This window comes from Mirounga leonina, unplaced genomic scaffold (assembly GCF_011800145.1).
Source record: "Mirounga leonina isolate KUSES-001 unplaced genomic scaffold, KU_Mleo_1.0 Mir_115, whole genome shotgun sequence".
Classification (NCBI taxonomy): domain Eukaryota; kingdom Metazoa; phylum Chordata; class Mammalia; order Carnivora; family Phocidae; genus Mirounga; species Mirounga leonina.
In genome coordinates, this window is record NW_023270268.1 from 85,745,629 (window position 1) to 85,762,943 (window position 17,315).

At 46.9% G+C, this 17,315-nt stretch overlaps 1 protein-coding gene across 1 annotated transcript; it reads right to left on the minus strand.

The window, feature by feature from the left end:
* Nucleotides 1–5,765: 5,765 nt before the first annotated feature.
* MUC20 (mucin 20, cell surface associated) lies at nt 5,766–16,255 on the minus strand. The gene is made up of 4 exons (XM_034999952.1): nt 14,784–16,255; nt 9,637–10,980; nt 7,536–7,627; nt 5,766–5,834 (listed from the first exon to the last, which is right to left on the minus strand). The coding sequence occupies exons 2-4, from the start codon at nt 10,919–10,921 to the stop codon at nt 5,766–5,768; spliced, it is 1,446 nt and encodes a 481-aa protein (XP_034855843.1). The 5' UTR covers nt 10,922–10,980; nt 14,784–16,255.
* Nucleotides 16,256–17,315: the final 1,060 nt, after the last annotated feature.

Consider the following 17,315-nt stretch of genomic DNA (forward strand, 5'->3'; position numbering starts at 1 on the left):
GTTTCTAGGAAGAAGTTGCTGCAGCTGAGGTCGAAGAGGTTGCTGCCTGTGTTCTCCTTTAGGATTTTGATGGACTCCTGTCTCATATTTAGGTCTTTCAAACATTTTGAGTCTATTTTTGTGTGTGGTGTAAGGAAATGGTCCAGTTTCATTCTTCTGCATGTGGCTCTCCAATTTTCCCAACACCATTTGTTGAAGAGACTGTCTTTTTTCCATTGGACATTCTTTCCTGCTTTGTCGAAGATTAGTTGACCACAGAGTTGAGGGTCCATTTCTGGGCTCTCTATTCTGTTCCATTGATCTGTGTGTCTGTTTTTGTGCCAGTACCATACTGTCTTGATGATTACAGCTTTGTATTAGAGCCTGAAGGCCGGAACTGTGATGCTGCCAGCTTTGGTTTTCTTTTTCAACATTCCTCTGGCTATTCGGGGTCTTTTCTGGTTCCATACAAATTTTAGGATTATTTGTTCCATTTCTTTGAAAAAAGTGGATGGTATTTTGATAGGGATTGCACTGAATGTGTAGATTGCTCTAGGTAGCATTGACATCTTCACAATATTTGTTCTTCCAATCCATGAGCATGGAACGTTTTTAGATTTCTCTGTGTCTTCCTCAATTTCTTTCATGAGTATTTTATAGTTTTCTGAGTACAGATCCTTTGCCTCTTTGGTTAAATTTATTCCTAGGTATCTTACGGTTTTGGGTGCAATTGTAAATGGGATCGACTCCCTAATTTCTCTTTCTTCTGTCTTGTTGTTGGTGTATAGAAATGCAACTGATTTCTGTGCATTGATTTTATATCCTGCCACTTTACTGAATTCCTGTATGAGTTCTAGCAGTTTTGGGGTGCAGACTCTTAGGTTTTCCACATAAAGTATCAAAACATCTGCAAAGAGTGAGAGTTTGACTTCTTCTTTGCCGATTCGGATGATTTTTATTTCTTTTTGTTGTCTGATTGCTGTGGCTAGGACTTCTAATACTATGTTGAATAGCAGTGGTGATAGTGGACATCCCTGCCATGTTCCTGACCTTAGGGGTAAAGCTCTCAGTTTTTCCCCATTGAGAATGATATTCGCTGTGGGTTTTTCCATAGATGGCTTTTATGATATTGAGGTATGTACCCTCTCTCCCTATACTCTGAAGAGTTTTGATCAAGAAAGGATGCTGTACTTTGTCACATGCTTTTTCTGCATCTATTGAGAGGATCATATGGTTCTTGTTCTTTCTTTTATTAATGTATTGTATCACATTGATTGATTTATGGTTGTTGAACCAAACTTGCAGCCCAGGGATAAATCCCACTTGGTCGTGGTGCATAATCCTTTTAATGTACTGTTGGATCCTATTGGCTAGTATTTTGGTGAGAATTTTTGCATCCATGTTCATCAAGGATATTGGTCTGTAACTCTCCTTGTTGATGGGGTCTTTGTCTGGTTTTGGGATCAAGGTAATGGTGGCCTCATAAAACGACTTTGGAAGTTTTCCTTCCATTTCTATTTTTTGGAACAGTTTCATAAGAATAGGTATTAATTCTTCTTTAAATGTTTGGTCTCCCGACAAACAAGAGCCCAGGGCCAGATGGCTTCCCAGGGGAATTCTACCAAACACCTTTGAGTCTTAAATAACTGGAGAATTTTCCCCAGGCCTTCTGATTCTTGCTGGTTTGGTAACATTACTTCTGCTAATTCTGGTCATCTCCAGTAATTCTCTCCTCTCTCTCTCTTTCACACACACACACACACACACACACACACACACACACACACACACAAGCATAATTACGCACTTTAATTCCCAAATGCTTCTAATTGGTATAGACTATATTTTACAAACTTTTTGGCTTCCAAGAACAGCCATCAGCTTTGCATGTACATGTGTGTCCTTATATGCATATATATAAGATAAATTATCCACTTTATCAGATATCCCTGACTCAAATGAATGCAAAGCAAGAAAAGAAAAGCTATTTAAGAATTGGATTTATGTAACAGGTATTACATACTTACGAAAACTGTTCTTCATCCATGCCTAATTATAGTGCAGCTTCTTAATAATGATATCGTTAGATTTATATTTTGTTTGACTTCCACGCTGAGTAGCATTTTCTCAACTCTCAGAGCACCGTGCCCATATTTCCGGGTCAGTAGCTCATGGGGTCCCTCCTCTCTGTTGTTCGGCAGACAGTTGAGTGCCGTCCCTATGCAGGGCTTTGCACTAGCTTCTGTGGCTACAGCGAGGAATACTACCCGGCACTTGTCCTGAAGCATATATGACTTAACAAACTTGTAAGCAAATAAAGCACGATGTAGCATGTGGAGTGTGTAATAGAAACATAAAGAGACTAAAAAACCAGATCCTCTTTAGGGGATTTGAGGAGAGTCACCACAAGGAGGCACTGAATGAACTGGGCTTCTAAGCATGAAGAGAAGTTTTCCAGATGAAGGCACCAGAGAGAGGGAGAACCTTCTGGGGGCAAGAATCATGATGTGCAAACTCTGGATCAAAGCAAGTGTGACTGGGAAGTACTGAGAAGTTTCCTGTGGAAGGAACACAGAACATAGGAAATGGGTCTATAGGATACAGAGCTGAGAAAGTTGGCCAAAAGCCATAGCATGAAGACCCTTATATACAAAGCTGGGAGTTTTATTCCTTTGCTAGGAACAGGACTAGCTTTGATTTTGGAAGGGGAACTCCTAAAGATAGTGTAAAAGGTATTTGGGAGCAAACATACACACCACACACACACACACACACACACACACAAACACACACACCACTATTATTAACCAAATAACTACACTGGGATATCCTGTGTTTTGTCTTGTCTTTTTCCTTTATTGACTGTTATAAACATTTCTGTAATGAACACATTTATTTATTGGTCTTTGCACAGATTCTTAATTATTTCCTTAAGATAAACCCTTTGGAATGAAATTGCTCAGGTAAAGGGATGCACATTTTTAAGGCTTTAGATAATCAAATTGCCCTCCAGAAAGGCTATACAAATTTCATTCACACCAACAGTATTTAAGAGTGTTCTTTCCCCCTACACCCTCATCATGGAAATTATAATTTTTATAAATCCTTACCTATTGACACACAATTAGCAATATCTCACTGTATCAATTTACTTTTTTTTTTTTGCTAGTGATGTTTCTTTTTCATGGAAAATAGGCAGTTATATTCCTGCTTCTGGAAGACATTTATACTACTTTCCTATGGGCATGTTTGCCTTTTTATTGCTTTGTAAGAGCTCTTTATTGCTTTGCGTATTAAGGAGACTCTGGTTTTGCCATATATGGTATAAATAAGTTCTTTCAGTTTGTTATTTCTGTACCTGTCTACCCTCACCTACTAAGTTTAGCCCCTGTGGGGAAGAGACATCTTTGAATCCCCCACGGCACATAACATGTCTCTCTTCTGCTGTGGGTGCTCAGTAAATATGCTGGGAAGAATGTTTGACTTATTTTTGTTCAAACTCCTTTATAAAACTCATTCTGCCTCCCTCTGCGAGAGGAAGGGGATCAGTTGAATACACATACTCCCCTTATTCACAGCAATATCTGAAGTTGTTTGTGTCCTCCATTCATTTAACAAATATTTACTGAACACCTTTTATGGAGCCAGGCATTGTGCTAGATGCTAGGGATTCTGGAGTGAATGAACTCTTATATTCTAGTTGAGGGAGACAGATAATAGGACAAATAAATAAAATATGTATTATGTTAGGTTGTAAGCAGCGTTAGGAAGCAAATCAGAGCAGGGGGGTGGCCAGGTGGCCTCACCGAGACGGTGAGAGAGGTGGAGGTGTTACCAAGTGGATACCTGTAGGAGAAGCCCTCTGAGCAAACTGAGCAACACATGCAGAGGTCCCCAGGCAGGAGCATGCATGCAAGGCCTGATGGATTACTGGAACAGCAAGAAGATCAGCATTGCTGGAGTGCAGGGAGCAAGTTAAAGAGGCTGGGGGAGGGGCACACGTTGCACACGGCTTTGCAGGCCATTGTAGGACCTTTGCTTTCTGTCTGAACAAAATGGGAGGGTCTGGAGCCAAGGAGTGGCATGGTCTGCCTTCCATTACAGAGCGACAGCCCTGGCTGGTGTGCTGGGACTACACTGGGGGTGGGGGGCAAAGGTAGAAACAGAGACCTGTTAAATGGGTATGAGTAATCCAGGTGAGAGGCCATGGCAGATGGCACGAGGTGAGAGCCGTGGAGGATTCTGAGCGGTATTTTGACAACAGTAGAGCGAACAGCATTCTCCGACAAGCTGGATGTAAAGTGAGTGTGAAGGAAATAGGGGAATAAAGACTGGTTTTGAGAATTTTGGCTTGAGCAACTGAAGGATGCAACTGACATGATGAAGAAGACGCAGGCAGAGCCAGTTTGGGAGAAAGATTAAGACTCTGACTTTGGAAATATTGAATGCAAGGTATCTCAGACCAAGCAGAGAGGTTGAAGGTATACACTAACAATAGTTGTACATAAGGAGTGGGATTTTAGGGGTGCCTGGGTGGCTCAGTTGGTTAAGCGACTGCCTTCGGCTCAGGTCATGATCCTGGAGTCCCGGGATCGAGTCCCGCATCGGGCTCCCTGCTCGGCGGGGAGTCTGCTTCTCCCTCTCCCACTTCCCATTTGTGTTCCCTCTCTCGCTGTGTCTTTCTCTGTCAAATAAATAAATAAAATCTTTAAAAAAAAAAAAGGAGTGGGATTTTGGAAATGTTTTTCTTTCTCTTCCATTCCTCTTTCCATTTGTCTTTTTCTCTTGGTCCTTTTGAATTTTTCAAAATTGTAAAATCATAACAACGGAAAAGAGATTAACTACATTTAATTTTTTTTTAGGGGCAGTGTAGGGGCAGAGGGAGAGAGAGAGAGAGAGAGAGAGAATCTCAAGCAAGCTTCACGTCCAGCACAGAGCCTGAAGCGGGGCTCGATCTCACAACCCTGAGATCATGACCTGAGCCGAAATCAAGAGTCGGACACTTAACCAACTGATCCACCCAGGTGCGCCATAGTCACATTTAATTTTTCAAAAAAAATAATAATAACTTGACTTATGAGCTAGAGGGGAGGAATAATTTCGTATTGCAGACCTTCTTGTGATCTGCTTGTGTCCAGAACTTGAAATTCAAGTCAATCCAACAGACTTTCTCTGTGCTCCTACTACAGGCCAGGTTCAGGGGATACTGAGATAAATATGGGCCTTGCTCTGAAGGAGCTCGGAGTTCAACAGGCTCCGGGGCCAGCCTTAGTAAGTGCTGTAATTGAGGTCCAAACCAAGAACCAGGGAAGAATGAAGGAGAGAGGGAGTAGGGAGGATGCACAAAATCCCTGTATCATAAAATTGTCAAAAAAACACCCCATATGGATCAAATAGATAACCTCTGGACCACACTGTGCGTAATTTTAATGTCTGATGGAAGCACAAAGAAGGTGGACAGACGGGTGATCAGATCGCTCTTTACTGAAACATAACACATGTGCCAAAGGAAGTCCAAGGACATCTTTGGAACAAGGGAAGTCCCTCCCCCAGCCCACCCCCACCATCACACACACACACACACACACACACACTGAGGCATATGTGAGCCAGGGTCCCACTGCCATGTCTGGGGTAAGGGTTTAGGCCGGCTGACCTCTTGGGAAGCTTCCAGGTATATCTCAGCGCAGTGCCGTAGCTCCAGTCTGGGGTGGGGGAGGGTCCCAGGCCGCAGGCAGCACTGCCCCCTTGGGCACACAGCCACGCCTGGCTGCAGGGGATGTTTCTTAGCCCCTCCTGATGCGCAGCAGAGAGACGTGGATGGGAGGCACGTGGGTATGCAGTTCATCGTAGAGCTGGAGGGCACAAGGAGCAGGAGGTCCTTCCAGCCCAAATTTGGCCCATGAGTTCACCACAGGCCAAGGACAGGAAGGGACAATGGGAGAGAACATACGAGGAGGCCAGCAACCCTTCCCGAGCCCCCCACAGGCTGGGCATGGGCTAAGTGCTTCATGCACATTGTGTCATTTACCCTCACAATAACCTTATGAAGCAGGTAGTAGCAACTTCATTTTATAAGGGAGGAAAATAATACGGAATAGCTTACCCAAGGTCACACAGTTAGAAGTGGAACTCACCGCCGGATCTATACGGCTCCAAAGTTTGTTGTTTGTCTGAGCCCTGAGTGCTGTCTCTGTGTCCCGCTCCCAGCAAGAGCTCATACCCGACACCTGCACGGCCTGCTTCCTGCCCCTCAGCTCCTGACCTGCTCCTTTCTCCCGGGCCTCGTTCTGACCCCGGAAATAGTTTCCAGTTTGGGGGCTCAGATTTGGCACCATTCTGGCTTCCCTCTTTTTTTTTTAGTAAGATTTATTTATTTTATAGAGACAGAAAGAGAGAGAGGGGGGCAGAGGGAGAAGGGAGAGAGAGAGAATCTCAAGCAGACTCTGTGCTGAGCACAGATCCCAATGGACAGCTCGACCTCACAACACTGAGATTGTGACCTGAGCTGAAACCAAGAGTCGGACACTTAACTGACTGAGCCACCCAGGTGCCCCTCTGGCTTCCCTCTTGGACTAAGATTCACACTTGCTATTTTGATTATCATGTGCAGTAGGCATTTGTCATTTCTCTGGATGTCCCGTTTCAACCCCCCCCCCCCCACCAAGGGAACTCCTTATTATGGGAGTCCTGATGGGCCCCATTCCACTAAGAGAACTTCAAGGGCCCAGATATTCCCTCTTCTCATCCCCTGCTAGCAAGATGCGGGCACAAGAGCTAAGCTGAGCTGACCTAGTCTAACCTTCCAATGATTCACACCATCCCAAAAGCTCTGACCCCAGAATTCCACCACTGGAAGCTTTGTCCAGTGTTCTGGGTCTTAGGGGAATTTTCCCAACTTATACAAATATATCCCAATCTTGGTTCCCATCTAGAACATACACCTGAGGGGTGTTTTCTGCTAGCATTCCTAGTTCCTCTGGGACCTGTCCTTCTCATTCCATGGGGTTCAGTTTGAGCTGTCAGTCATGGTGGCCCTTGCAGGCCAATAAGATCAGTCTTTCCCTAGTATAATAGGCAGGTCTTGGGAGAGGGAAGTGCCTGTGACTCTGGGGCTGTCACAGCCACCTTTCCTTACATATGGAAGGAGATTCCAAAGAACGAAGAGGTAAGAGAAGTAGAGAAAGAAAATCTTGATGATCATGTCTAAGCTGCTGGATCCAGCCATAAGTGAAGTTGGAACAGTCACTTCTTGGTTTCTCAGCAAATACCTTGCCTTTTCTGTGTAAGCTACAATGAGTTGGGTTTCTACTACTTGTAACCCAAAGTCCTGCCTATCTGCCCATTAATATCATTGACCTTCTTCCAAGGGCTAGAAGGCCTGACCTTCCAAAGGCCTGAGGAAATTGGGGGTGAGGGAAAGAATTTTTTTACATAGCTCCAAAGGGGAATTCCCAACTCAGGAAAAACAGGCAGAAGCCAAGCCAAGCAGAGATCCTTAGATTTAGTTCCTAAAACTCTCCTCTACTTTCCTGGCCTAGAAAGTGCCCACTCACCTGCTGCATCAGCCTCTCTGCCACTCTGGGGTCAGTGAGGTCTTCTGGGGAGGCCACACTCAGCTGCAGGAGGAGAAAGCCTCCATCCCCACCTGCAAGTTTAGAAAAGGAGGAGATGAACATATGGGTAGGTCAGTTCAGGAATCATGATATGACCTGTGCTACCCAGCCTCTGTCCCCACCTCTGCACCTCTTGCTCACTCTCATGTGTAGATGTGTCCATGCTCACATGGGATCTTTCATTTATTCACTGTAAAGAGAAAGAGGATTCCCTCTTTCCAATAACTAGGCTCCTTGTAGTGTCTTCCCAACAAGAGTGAAAGAAAAGCTGGCTAAAGGCCCCATCCACATTTGGAGAAGTCAAAAGAATAGTGTGAAGAAGGAGAAATGAAAGTGAAATCTAGAATGTTCTTGATGCCTGGAGGTCCCAGATGGACTGTTAGGAAAGGATCCAGACAGAGCGAGTGCCAGAGAGAGGTCGGCTCTCAGAGGGGATACCTCAGCCAATTCATCCAGCTCTGAGTTGGCAGAGGTTTCAATCCAGCCTTCCCAATCTAGCAGCTCCAGATGCTAGTTCTGGCTTCTGCAGAGCCCTAACCTCCTTGCCTTCACCTGCCACCTTGCAGTCATTCCTTCCTAGTAGTTAGAATCGATCAAGTGATTGCACTTCTCTATTTCTAGAGATAGAGATAGATACCAATATTGATATTGTATCGAGATCAATATATATCTCTTTCATCCTCCTTGTGTTTGCTGCCGTATGCATATTTCACGGCTGGAATATTCACAAGAAAGTGATTCTTTCGGTTATGTGTATGAAGGTAGCTGGGTAGCTGGGGAACAGCAGTGGGAGAGAGACATTTTATGCTGACCCCTTTTGTACCTATTGAATTTTAAATCATGTCAATGTATCATCTAATCAACGAAAAATAAAGAAAAGCATTTTAAAATAAAAATATATTAATAAATCGAGCTTTAAAAAATGAAAGCACAGTAGGAGACTATGAGATGGAATCAGACTTCCTTTTGGAGTCCCACTGCTATCTTTAAATCTGTTTCCTCACCTGTCGGGGGGCAATAACATCCACCTCCTGAGGTGGTTTTGAAGGTTTAATTAGAAGAGATAACACATGCAAAGCTCGTAGTTCCCTGCCTGACGTCGGTGAGAACATTCAGCCGGTGGCACGGCTGACCGGCCGTGAAATGTTTTCATGTCCTCCTCTGCTGGAATACAAATGGTGTTCGCTAAGGTGGTTGTGATTAATATTTTTATTTCACCTGCCCACAAAGGCGGGACCAGGTGAGGCTACCACAGGGATGAGGCACAAGCACAGTGTCAGGAAGGAGGTGGAGGCTCCAGGCTGACGAGGAGCTGGGCTAACCAAGCAGCCTCTCACGAGTGGCTTCTTCCCTGAGAAGTATCTGTTGTCTCAGACATGTAGCTTTAAACCCCAAACCTTCACCCTATTTATTTATTTATTTCATTTATTCATTCATTTATTTATTGTCACTGTCTCTGGCTCTAACCCCAGCAAGCACATCCAGTAAGCCCCACTTTCATGAGGTCCCAGCTGCTCAGAGGGCAGCAGCTTGGGCCAGATGTTAACATGGTGCCCCTCTGTGTGGCTCTAGCTGAACCAGAACTTCCAGAGCATGAGGACTGTGGCTTTTGAATAAAATTTGGGGCCTCGCCTGGCACATAGTGGTTACTCAACTGTTAATGTCAAGGAAGGGCAGAGCTGGAAAGGACCTCATTGTTCATCCATCACAACCCCCTCAAGTTACTGGTGGAGAAACTGAGGCCAGAGAGCAGGATGGGAAAGGACCTGTCCTGGGTCACTAGGTTGTTAAGAGCAAAACCAGGATCTCAAAGCATTTCTCTAGACTTCTAGCCCCACAGGTTTTCCATACACCACCCTAAATCTGCTTTGTTTCTGACTTTTGCAAGAATCTCTAGAAGATCATGAAGAGGTGACATCAGAGACTGGGCTCAGAATAGGCCCCAGATCCTTCCTTCCTCCCTACCCCTTATCAAGCATGTAGACATCTTGGAAACTCCAAACCCCGCATCCCCAAGATCACAGCTGCTGGAGCCCCTTACCTGCAGTAGTTTCTGAGGTCCACCTTGGCTGAGCAGTGGTGGGCAGAGCTGTGGGAGCCTTCCCTCCAGGCTTGCTGGTTGTCGAAGTCTTTACTAAGTCTGTGGTCTTGACGAAGGTGATGTTTGCCTCTCGGCTGCTGTTGGCCATAGTCAGATGGACAGAAGGAAAATGGCTCCTGCTGATGGGGACAGACCCACCGGTTGTGCTGTCTGTGGCAGAAGGCTGGGAGGGGGTGGCGTTCTGGCTAGTGGCTACGTGGGTGTGGCTGTAGGCCGAGGCTGAGAGCCCAGCAGGGGAAGCCACTTTACCCACTGTTGACCCAGTCTCTGTGGAGATTGTAACCGCTCCTGAGACCTCGGTGTGGCTTGTTGTCTCAACAGACAAGACTGAAGTTTCTTCCAGGGGGTTGATGCTGACTGTCACCAAAGTTGTGCTGGGGGTCGTGGGCTCGGCTACTATTGTTTCTCCTTCTATGGTGCTATTAGCGGTTAGCAGGGTCTCAACTGTGGTATCAGGTGTGGCTGGTTCTGTGGCACTGGCTGCTGATGAGGTCTCTGCCAAGGTCATGGTCTCGGTGAAGTGTGATTCTGCCTTGGTGGAATCAAGCACAGCTGACACCTCAGCGGGAGACAAGGCCTTTCCTCCCGTGGGGTTGAGAACTACGTCCAAGGTCCCAAGGGTGGTGGCAGTTATTATTCGGATAATGCTGCAATTGGTAACCTCCGGGTCAGTGTCGCTGTAGGACAGCAAGTCTTTAGCCAATGCAGTCTTGTCAGGTGCCAGGGCCTGTGAGGTGGTGATGGCCAGAACTGAGCGGTCCGAGAAGGCACTGCTGTCTGAGACCAGGCCCCGGGCTTCTGCAGAGGTGTGAGTCACTGTCAAGATGTTGGTTGTGATCCTCTTTGCCTCTTTTGAGCTGTCATCAGTACAAAGGGTGTCAGAGACAGATTCCACAAGATCGCTGCCTATAACAGTCTCAACTGTGGTCATTCCAGTTCCCATGGGGCTGCCACTTGTGGCTAATGCCTCCATAGGAGTGGTGATCACAACCATGAACTTGGACGGTATCATTTTTGTGAAGGCCCTGGTCTCTGTTGCAGGAGAAATGGTCTTGGTTTCCCTAGTCTCTGCTTCTGAAATGGTGCTGGCCAGGATTAAGTTCTTATCAAAGGTCTGGGTGCTCAGGGTTTGAGTTTCCAAAGGGATGTGACTTGGCGCAGAAGTCTCAACAAGGTCAGTGGTCTGGAATGCTCCCTCTGAACTTGTCCCGAACCCCAGAGTCATGGCAGGCTCTTCTATGTGGTTGGTTGTCACCAAAGGACCTGGTCTGCTGGTGCTGGGGTCTGTGTTGGGTAAGACCAACATTGTGAGCCATGAGTCTCAGTGGACTAACTTCACACACGCTCTTGTGTTTACGCCCTGGACACCCTGGGAGGAGGGTGGGGAGGGGAAGTTGCTTTTATGCCATTTTTCATCTATACATACAAGGAAGAAGGAAGCACTATTATCAGGAAGACTGGTCCCTTGTGTAAGCCATGGAACTGGGATCACCTGAAGAATGTCCTCTGATGACCCAGTTGAGGCAAGCAAGCCTCAGAATCTAGTTGGTTATTGGTCTGAAGCCATCAGAGGGAATGCATGGGGCCAGGATCCAGCTTCAAGGGGGGGCAAAGAAGGCAGAAGTCCAAGTGAGCCAAGAACTAGAGCAGGGACCCGACTCTCAGAACTTTCTGAAAGAATCCTTGTCACTTTCTCACCGATACTTTTCTCATCCAGCAGATGTTTCCCCCACGGAAGTAAAAACCCTTCAAATACAGGAAACATCTGTGGTTTTGTATTTAGAGGTAGCTGGGAGGATGGGGGAGAGGAACCTCCACAGACAGAGTAGGTGATAGCTGCTGCAAAAGGGAAGGGAGCAGGCCGAGTCCTTGGGAAAGGGGCAAGCTTCCCATTCCTACTCATCTGACATGGCAGGGATGGGACCCCAGAGCTACAGAAATGATGCACCAGCCATGTTCCACAGGTAACAGTGAGCCAAGGGAGGCAAACGTCACTCCTTAAAGAGATGCTGTTAGCATTTCTCCACAGGGCAGAGCATCTCTGTCCACTCAACAGACCCTCGGAGGTTGTATGAGCGGTGGGTTGGGTGTCATTCATTGCCTGGGGGACTACAGGAGGATCTTTTCATGGGCGGACAAGCATGTTTCTCCCGTCTACGGAGGAGGAAGGGCTCTCTCTGTAAGTGGGCCAACGACCCTTTTGGGGAGGGTTGTGAGATTTAGCAAATAAAAATACAGGATGCCCAGTTAAATTTGAATTTGAATTTCAGATAAACAAGGAATAATTTTAATGACAAATTATGTTTTTAGTATGTGTACTTCTCTTGTAATATTTGAGACATACTTACAGAAAAAGCTTTGTTACTTGAAATTCAAATGTAAGTGAATGTCCTGTGTTTTATCCAGTAACCCTACTCTTGGAAGGAAAAGAATCAAAATATAAGCCCCCCTTTTTGGGGTTCTGAAGATTTGAGATGGTCTTTACTGAGGTCTACTGGCCCAAAAGTACCCAAGGACCCCAGGGAAGTACAGGACCATTTGGTCATGTACTGTACCCTGGCTGTCAGGATGGGGCCCCAGATCCTGTTTGTCCTCTTGTGTCTCTCCCTCAAAGATAAAAGAGCACTGGGCCAGGAGGCAAAAGACTGGGCTCCAGCCCTAGGCCTGTTTCAACTAGCTCTGGAGTCCTGTGATTGACTGGTTCAAATCCTGACTCTGCCTCCTACCAGCTAAGCCAGTCACCCGACCTCTCCATGCCTCCCTTGTGAACGAGGGTTATCCTACCTGCCTTGCTGTGGTGGTGAGGACCAGAGGAGAAGGGGAATGGGAAAGTCTTATATCCCAAAGCCAGCAAGGGTCACTAAGCATCCCTCCACAGCCTTGTCCCCTCCAAGAGGCACTTGAGAACACACAACCTTCTTTAATGCGGTGAGAATGGCAGGCTGTCCCCACATGCAGATCGGGTGAGTCATGGCATCCACTCTCATTAGTTGTTCACAAATCATGCTTTTATGGGAATATACTTGCTTCTCCCCACTTCAAAGCCCAGGATATTTCTCCAAGCTTCCTCAGTCCCCACACAGTGGAGTCAAAGCCTTTCTGCATCAACCTACACAGCCTAAAGCCCAAACAGGTGTTCTTGTGGTCTGACCACCGACCTCCGTGGAAGTATTTTTTGCCTTTTCCAGGAACCCCGTGTTATCACCCTGCTGTGAAACCTCATCGTGCTTCCCAAACCATAGCCTCTTCACACACCCCTGGGACTCTCACACCCCTTACCCAAGTCTCCTGCCCACCAGAGGTCTTCTCAAGAACAGCAAAGCCTACCCAGCCCTGTACGGCGCTAGAATGTTGCAGCTCTCCCGGTCCCTTCCTCAGATCAAACTGGCAGAGAGGAAGGTGTGTGTACTTTGGACCCTGAGTTTGAGTCCCCGCTCTGCTGCTTACAGACCATGTGACCCTGGCCAAGTCTCCGGGCTCCAAGCCTGCATTTTCTCATCTCTCAAATGGAGCTAAGGGTACCTATTTCGTGGGGTTGTGAATATTAAATTAAATTAAATGTAAAACATGCAGCACAAGCCTGGCAGATCATGAGTGCGTACAGAAGACAGAGTGGTCTAGAGGCTAGGTGCATGCAGAATAAAATCCTGGCTTTGCAGATGATTTGTTGAATCCTGGTAAGCCTCAGTCCCATCACCTCTGGGGGCAGGGGTGGGTAGGAATAAGACTAGTGTCTCTCTCATGGGGTCATTGTGAGGATTAAAAAAGACAGAGCTTGGGACATCTCTGTACCTTCCTCTCAATTTTGCAATGAAACTAAAACTGCTCTAAAAAATAATCTTTTTTTAAAAAGATAATGCAGGATGCTGATAGAAGGAGAGACTATATCTGGGGGAGAGGTACAGAGGTTATATGGGAATCTCTGTACTTTCTGCTCGATTTTGCTGTGAACTCTACAAAAAAAAAAAAGTCTATTTAAAAAAAAAAAAAGACAATGCATGCGCCAAGCTTGGCACGCTTCCTATTTATTACACATCTATGTTAGTTCTCTTCTTTTATAAAAGCCCTGCCCCCCTCAGAATCCACCCCTCCCAAGCAGTCTGTGAGACTCTTCACACACAAAAACTGGTTTTTAAAGGAAATCTGGGCTAGGAAATAAACTTGGAGGATTTTCTTTGGTTTTAGTCAGATTTATCCCCAGCGGGTACCCCCCTGGCCCCTTGCACTCCTCCACCTCCATTGCCCCCCCTCCATCCCACACAAAAAGGCAAACCCACAGTCACCGCACCAGGACATCACTCATTCTAAGGACCGAGGCGTCAGATGTGGGGCAGCTGACACACTGTCATTTGCATACCATTTATCAACAACAGGAGAATACTTCAGATGTAGCTTTATGGTTAATTGCAATTAACCCAAGAGGGCTGCTGGTGCAGAAATTCACACCCAGAGCTCTGTCAGGAGAGAAGCCCCCACCTCCTTACCTGCAGAGCATCCGGGGGCCCCAGCCTCCCAGCAGAAGAAAAGGGGCAGAGCCAAGCCCCAGAGAAAGCCCATCCTCGGGGGAGCTCCAGCCACCATTGCCCAGCACGTCTGCCCACTGCCTCGCACTGCCACCTTTTCCTGTTTCCTCAATCCAGGGAGGAGGGGCAGGCCACCTGCCTTGGTGTGACTGGATAGTTTCCAGAATGCAGCCAGGTAATTACAAATGCACAGGCTGAGAGCTGGCAGGGTGAATGTCAAGGGCTGTCAGCAAGCTAACCCTCCTGCCCACTCCCAGCCCAGTGGCCTCTCCTCTCTAGAGGTTTAGAGGAGTTTGATGGTAAGATGTGGAATCATTTCCATAGTGATATTCACCCCCTCAGTCCTGCAGCCAGGGAGGCCAGGGAAGATGGTGTTTCACATTTCCCCCCTTTCTACAACCCTTCCTCCTCCCCCCACCCCTGTGCATGGGACTTAGGCTTTTAGTTCAGTAGACCTGGGTTTCATTTCTAATCCTAGCCTTTATTAGCTCTGTGATCTAGGGCAAATTAAAGAACATTTCTGAAGCTCAACTTCCTGATCTATAAAATGGGCATCATCCTTACCTTGCTGGGCTGTTTTGTGAGGATCACACGAGAGAGTAAAGCTCTTACACAGTGCCTGCTACATACTGGTTGCTCATGGAATACACCTACATCCGAGGTGCTCAATAAATGAGAGCCCGCAGGTCATGAGATGGAGCCGCATGTTGGGCTCTGCGCTTGGCGTGCAGACTGCTTAGGACTGGCTCTCCTTCTGTCTCTCCCTCCCCCTGCTAAAATAAATAAATAAAATTTTAAAATAAATAAGTGAGAACCCTGGCATTTACCCTGATCCTCAAGCGATAGAGAGAAGGGACAGCCCCCCAAGGTCTGCAGGACACAGGGTGGAGCAGGACTCTGATCGTAATGTCTTTCCAACGATTCCTGTGATTCTGTGTCCCTGTCAGGGTCAGGACCACGTCCAGAGCCAGAGTGGAATGCGGGATGGGGAAGGCACTGGCTGGGAGAAGGGAAAGTGTAGGTGTGCAGGACAGAGTCACAGGGCCTGGGAGGAGGGAAGTGTGAGGGCAATGACTTAAGGAAGCTTATGGGATTTGGCCACAAGAAGGGGAGTGAGGCTAAAGAATGTATTTTCAAATGCCCTAGAAAAGAATTTTACCCCTTCCAGGGGCCAAGAAATGAGCTGTTATGGCCATGGCCAGTGGCGGACAAGGTACCTTGGAGATTTCAGGGCCAGAGTTTTGTGATGAAAGCCACTCTAGAGTAGAGTGGATCAGCATCAAGAAATCATAAAATCCCACTGCTGGAAGGAACTTCGAAGTGCAATCAGAAAACCTAAGTTCTGTTTCCAGCTCCTTCCTTAATTGTGGACCAGGAACTGTGTGATTTTGGACAAGTTATTTGCCTTCTCTGGGTTTCCATCAACAAGGTCCTCTTGGCAACGCAGTCTGAGGTTCTGCATTTGGGTGTGACACACTGTCTTCTAGAACTTCACCCTGCGCTGGGATAAAGAACTTTGCTGCCTAGAAGGAGGGAGTCATTCCAGAACATAGGGGAAGACTCTGTGAGAAGAGGCTGAGGGGGTCCACCTGGGACACTGCCCAGCATGCCGAGTCCGAGATCTTGAACCCCGGTTCCAACTACACCATTGATCTGTAGAGTACCCCTGACAGGCTGAGCCCTTCAACCTTCCCATTCAACCTAAATCTTTCACTTTATCAAATGGGAGGATGGATTTCCCCTTGGGGAGTTTCCTGTGAGGAAAGGAGGCCCTGGGAGCCACAGCAACGACCTGAAGTCTGTTTGGCCTGTCTAGTAACATGAGTGTGTGCGATCCAGTGTGGGGCTTCCCCCTAGAGAAGACGGAAGAAACTCCAGCAAAAAACCCCAGAACTCTTAAATAAATACAGAGAACAAACTGGTGGTGGCCAGAGGAGAGGCAGATGGGGGTGTGGGTAAAGAAGGAAGTAAGGGGTACACACTTCCAGTTATAAAATAAAGAAGTCACAGGAATGAAGAAAGAAGGAAAGAAAGAAAGAGGAAGAAAGAAAGAGAAAGGAAGAAAGAAAGAAAGAAAGAAAGAAAGAAAGAAAGAAAGAAAGAAAGAAAGAAAGCAAGCAAGCAAGCAAGCAAGCAAGCCTGCAGCTCCTTTCTGCCACTTCCCTCCCCTCCTGGGCTGCTTCTCTGCCCCACCCGGGCTGGGAGAGGGACTTCCTCATTCCAGCAACCAGTGGCTTAATCCACAGACTGAAGTATTCCAGGCGCCATTCTCTTGCCCACCACGGACTTCTCCTCACCATTTCCTTTCTCTTGTCATCATTTAAGTGATCAACAGCTCAGCTCCAGCCCAGTTGCCTATGATGGGATCTAACCAGGAACCCACTGGCAGTGAAGCCTGGCTGAATACTTCCCTGGGTTTGCTGGATTTTGTCGGCGGGGGGGGGGGGGGGGGGGGGGTGATTTCCAAGCCTGAGCACATGACTGTTGGCCCTGGAGCCATAATAATCGAATCCAGAAAGTTTCTGGACCTTTTTTTTTTCCTTCCCAGACAAACCTCAGCTCTCATCCTGAATGAACATCAGAGGCTGGTTTTGTTAACAAACGTATATGGAGCACCTACTATACGGTGGCTGCTGTTCTAGGCATTTGGAATATGTCACTGAGTACAATAGGTCCCTGACCTCATGGAACTAACTTCCTAGTGAAGAGAGATGGCAAGCAATAGACACAATAAATAAGTGAATTATGTACGGATGAATACTATGGGGAAAAAGAAGGAAAAAAGACAAGAAGAACCTGGTATTGGGGGAGGGCAGGGGGAGGTGCAGTTTGCTGTGTTAAATAACATGGTGAGATCTGAGCAATGAGCTGAAATTGGTGAGAAAGTTAGCCAGGTGGATACCTGGGAAAGAGCATTCCAAGCAGTGGGAACTGCTAGAGAAAGGTCCAGGGGCTTAAGGCAGGATCAAGCTCAAGGAGCACCAAAGGGCTTGTGTGACTGGAGCCATGCTAGGGGGCAGAGTTGGGAGGTAGTGGGACAGATTGATGGGGGGTAGGTGATAAAGGGCCTTGCCAGCCTTGGGGCTGGTACTCTGA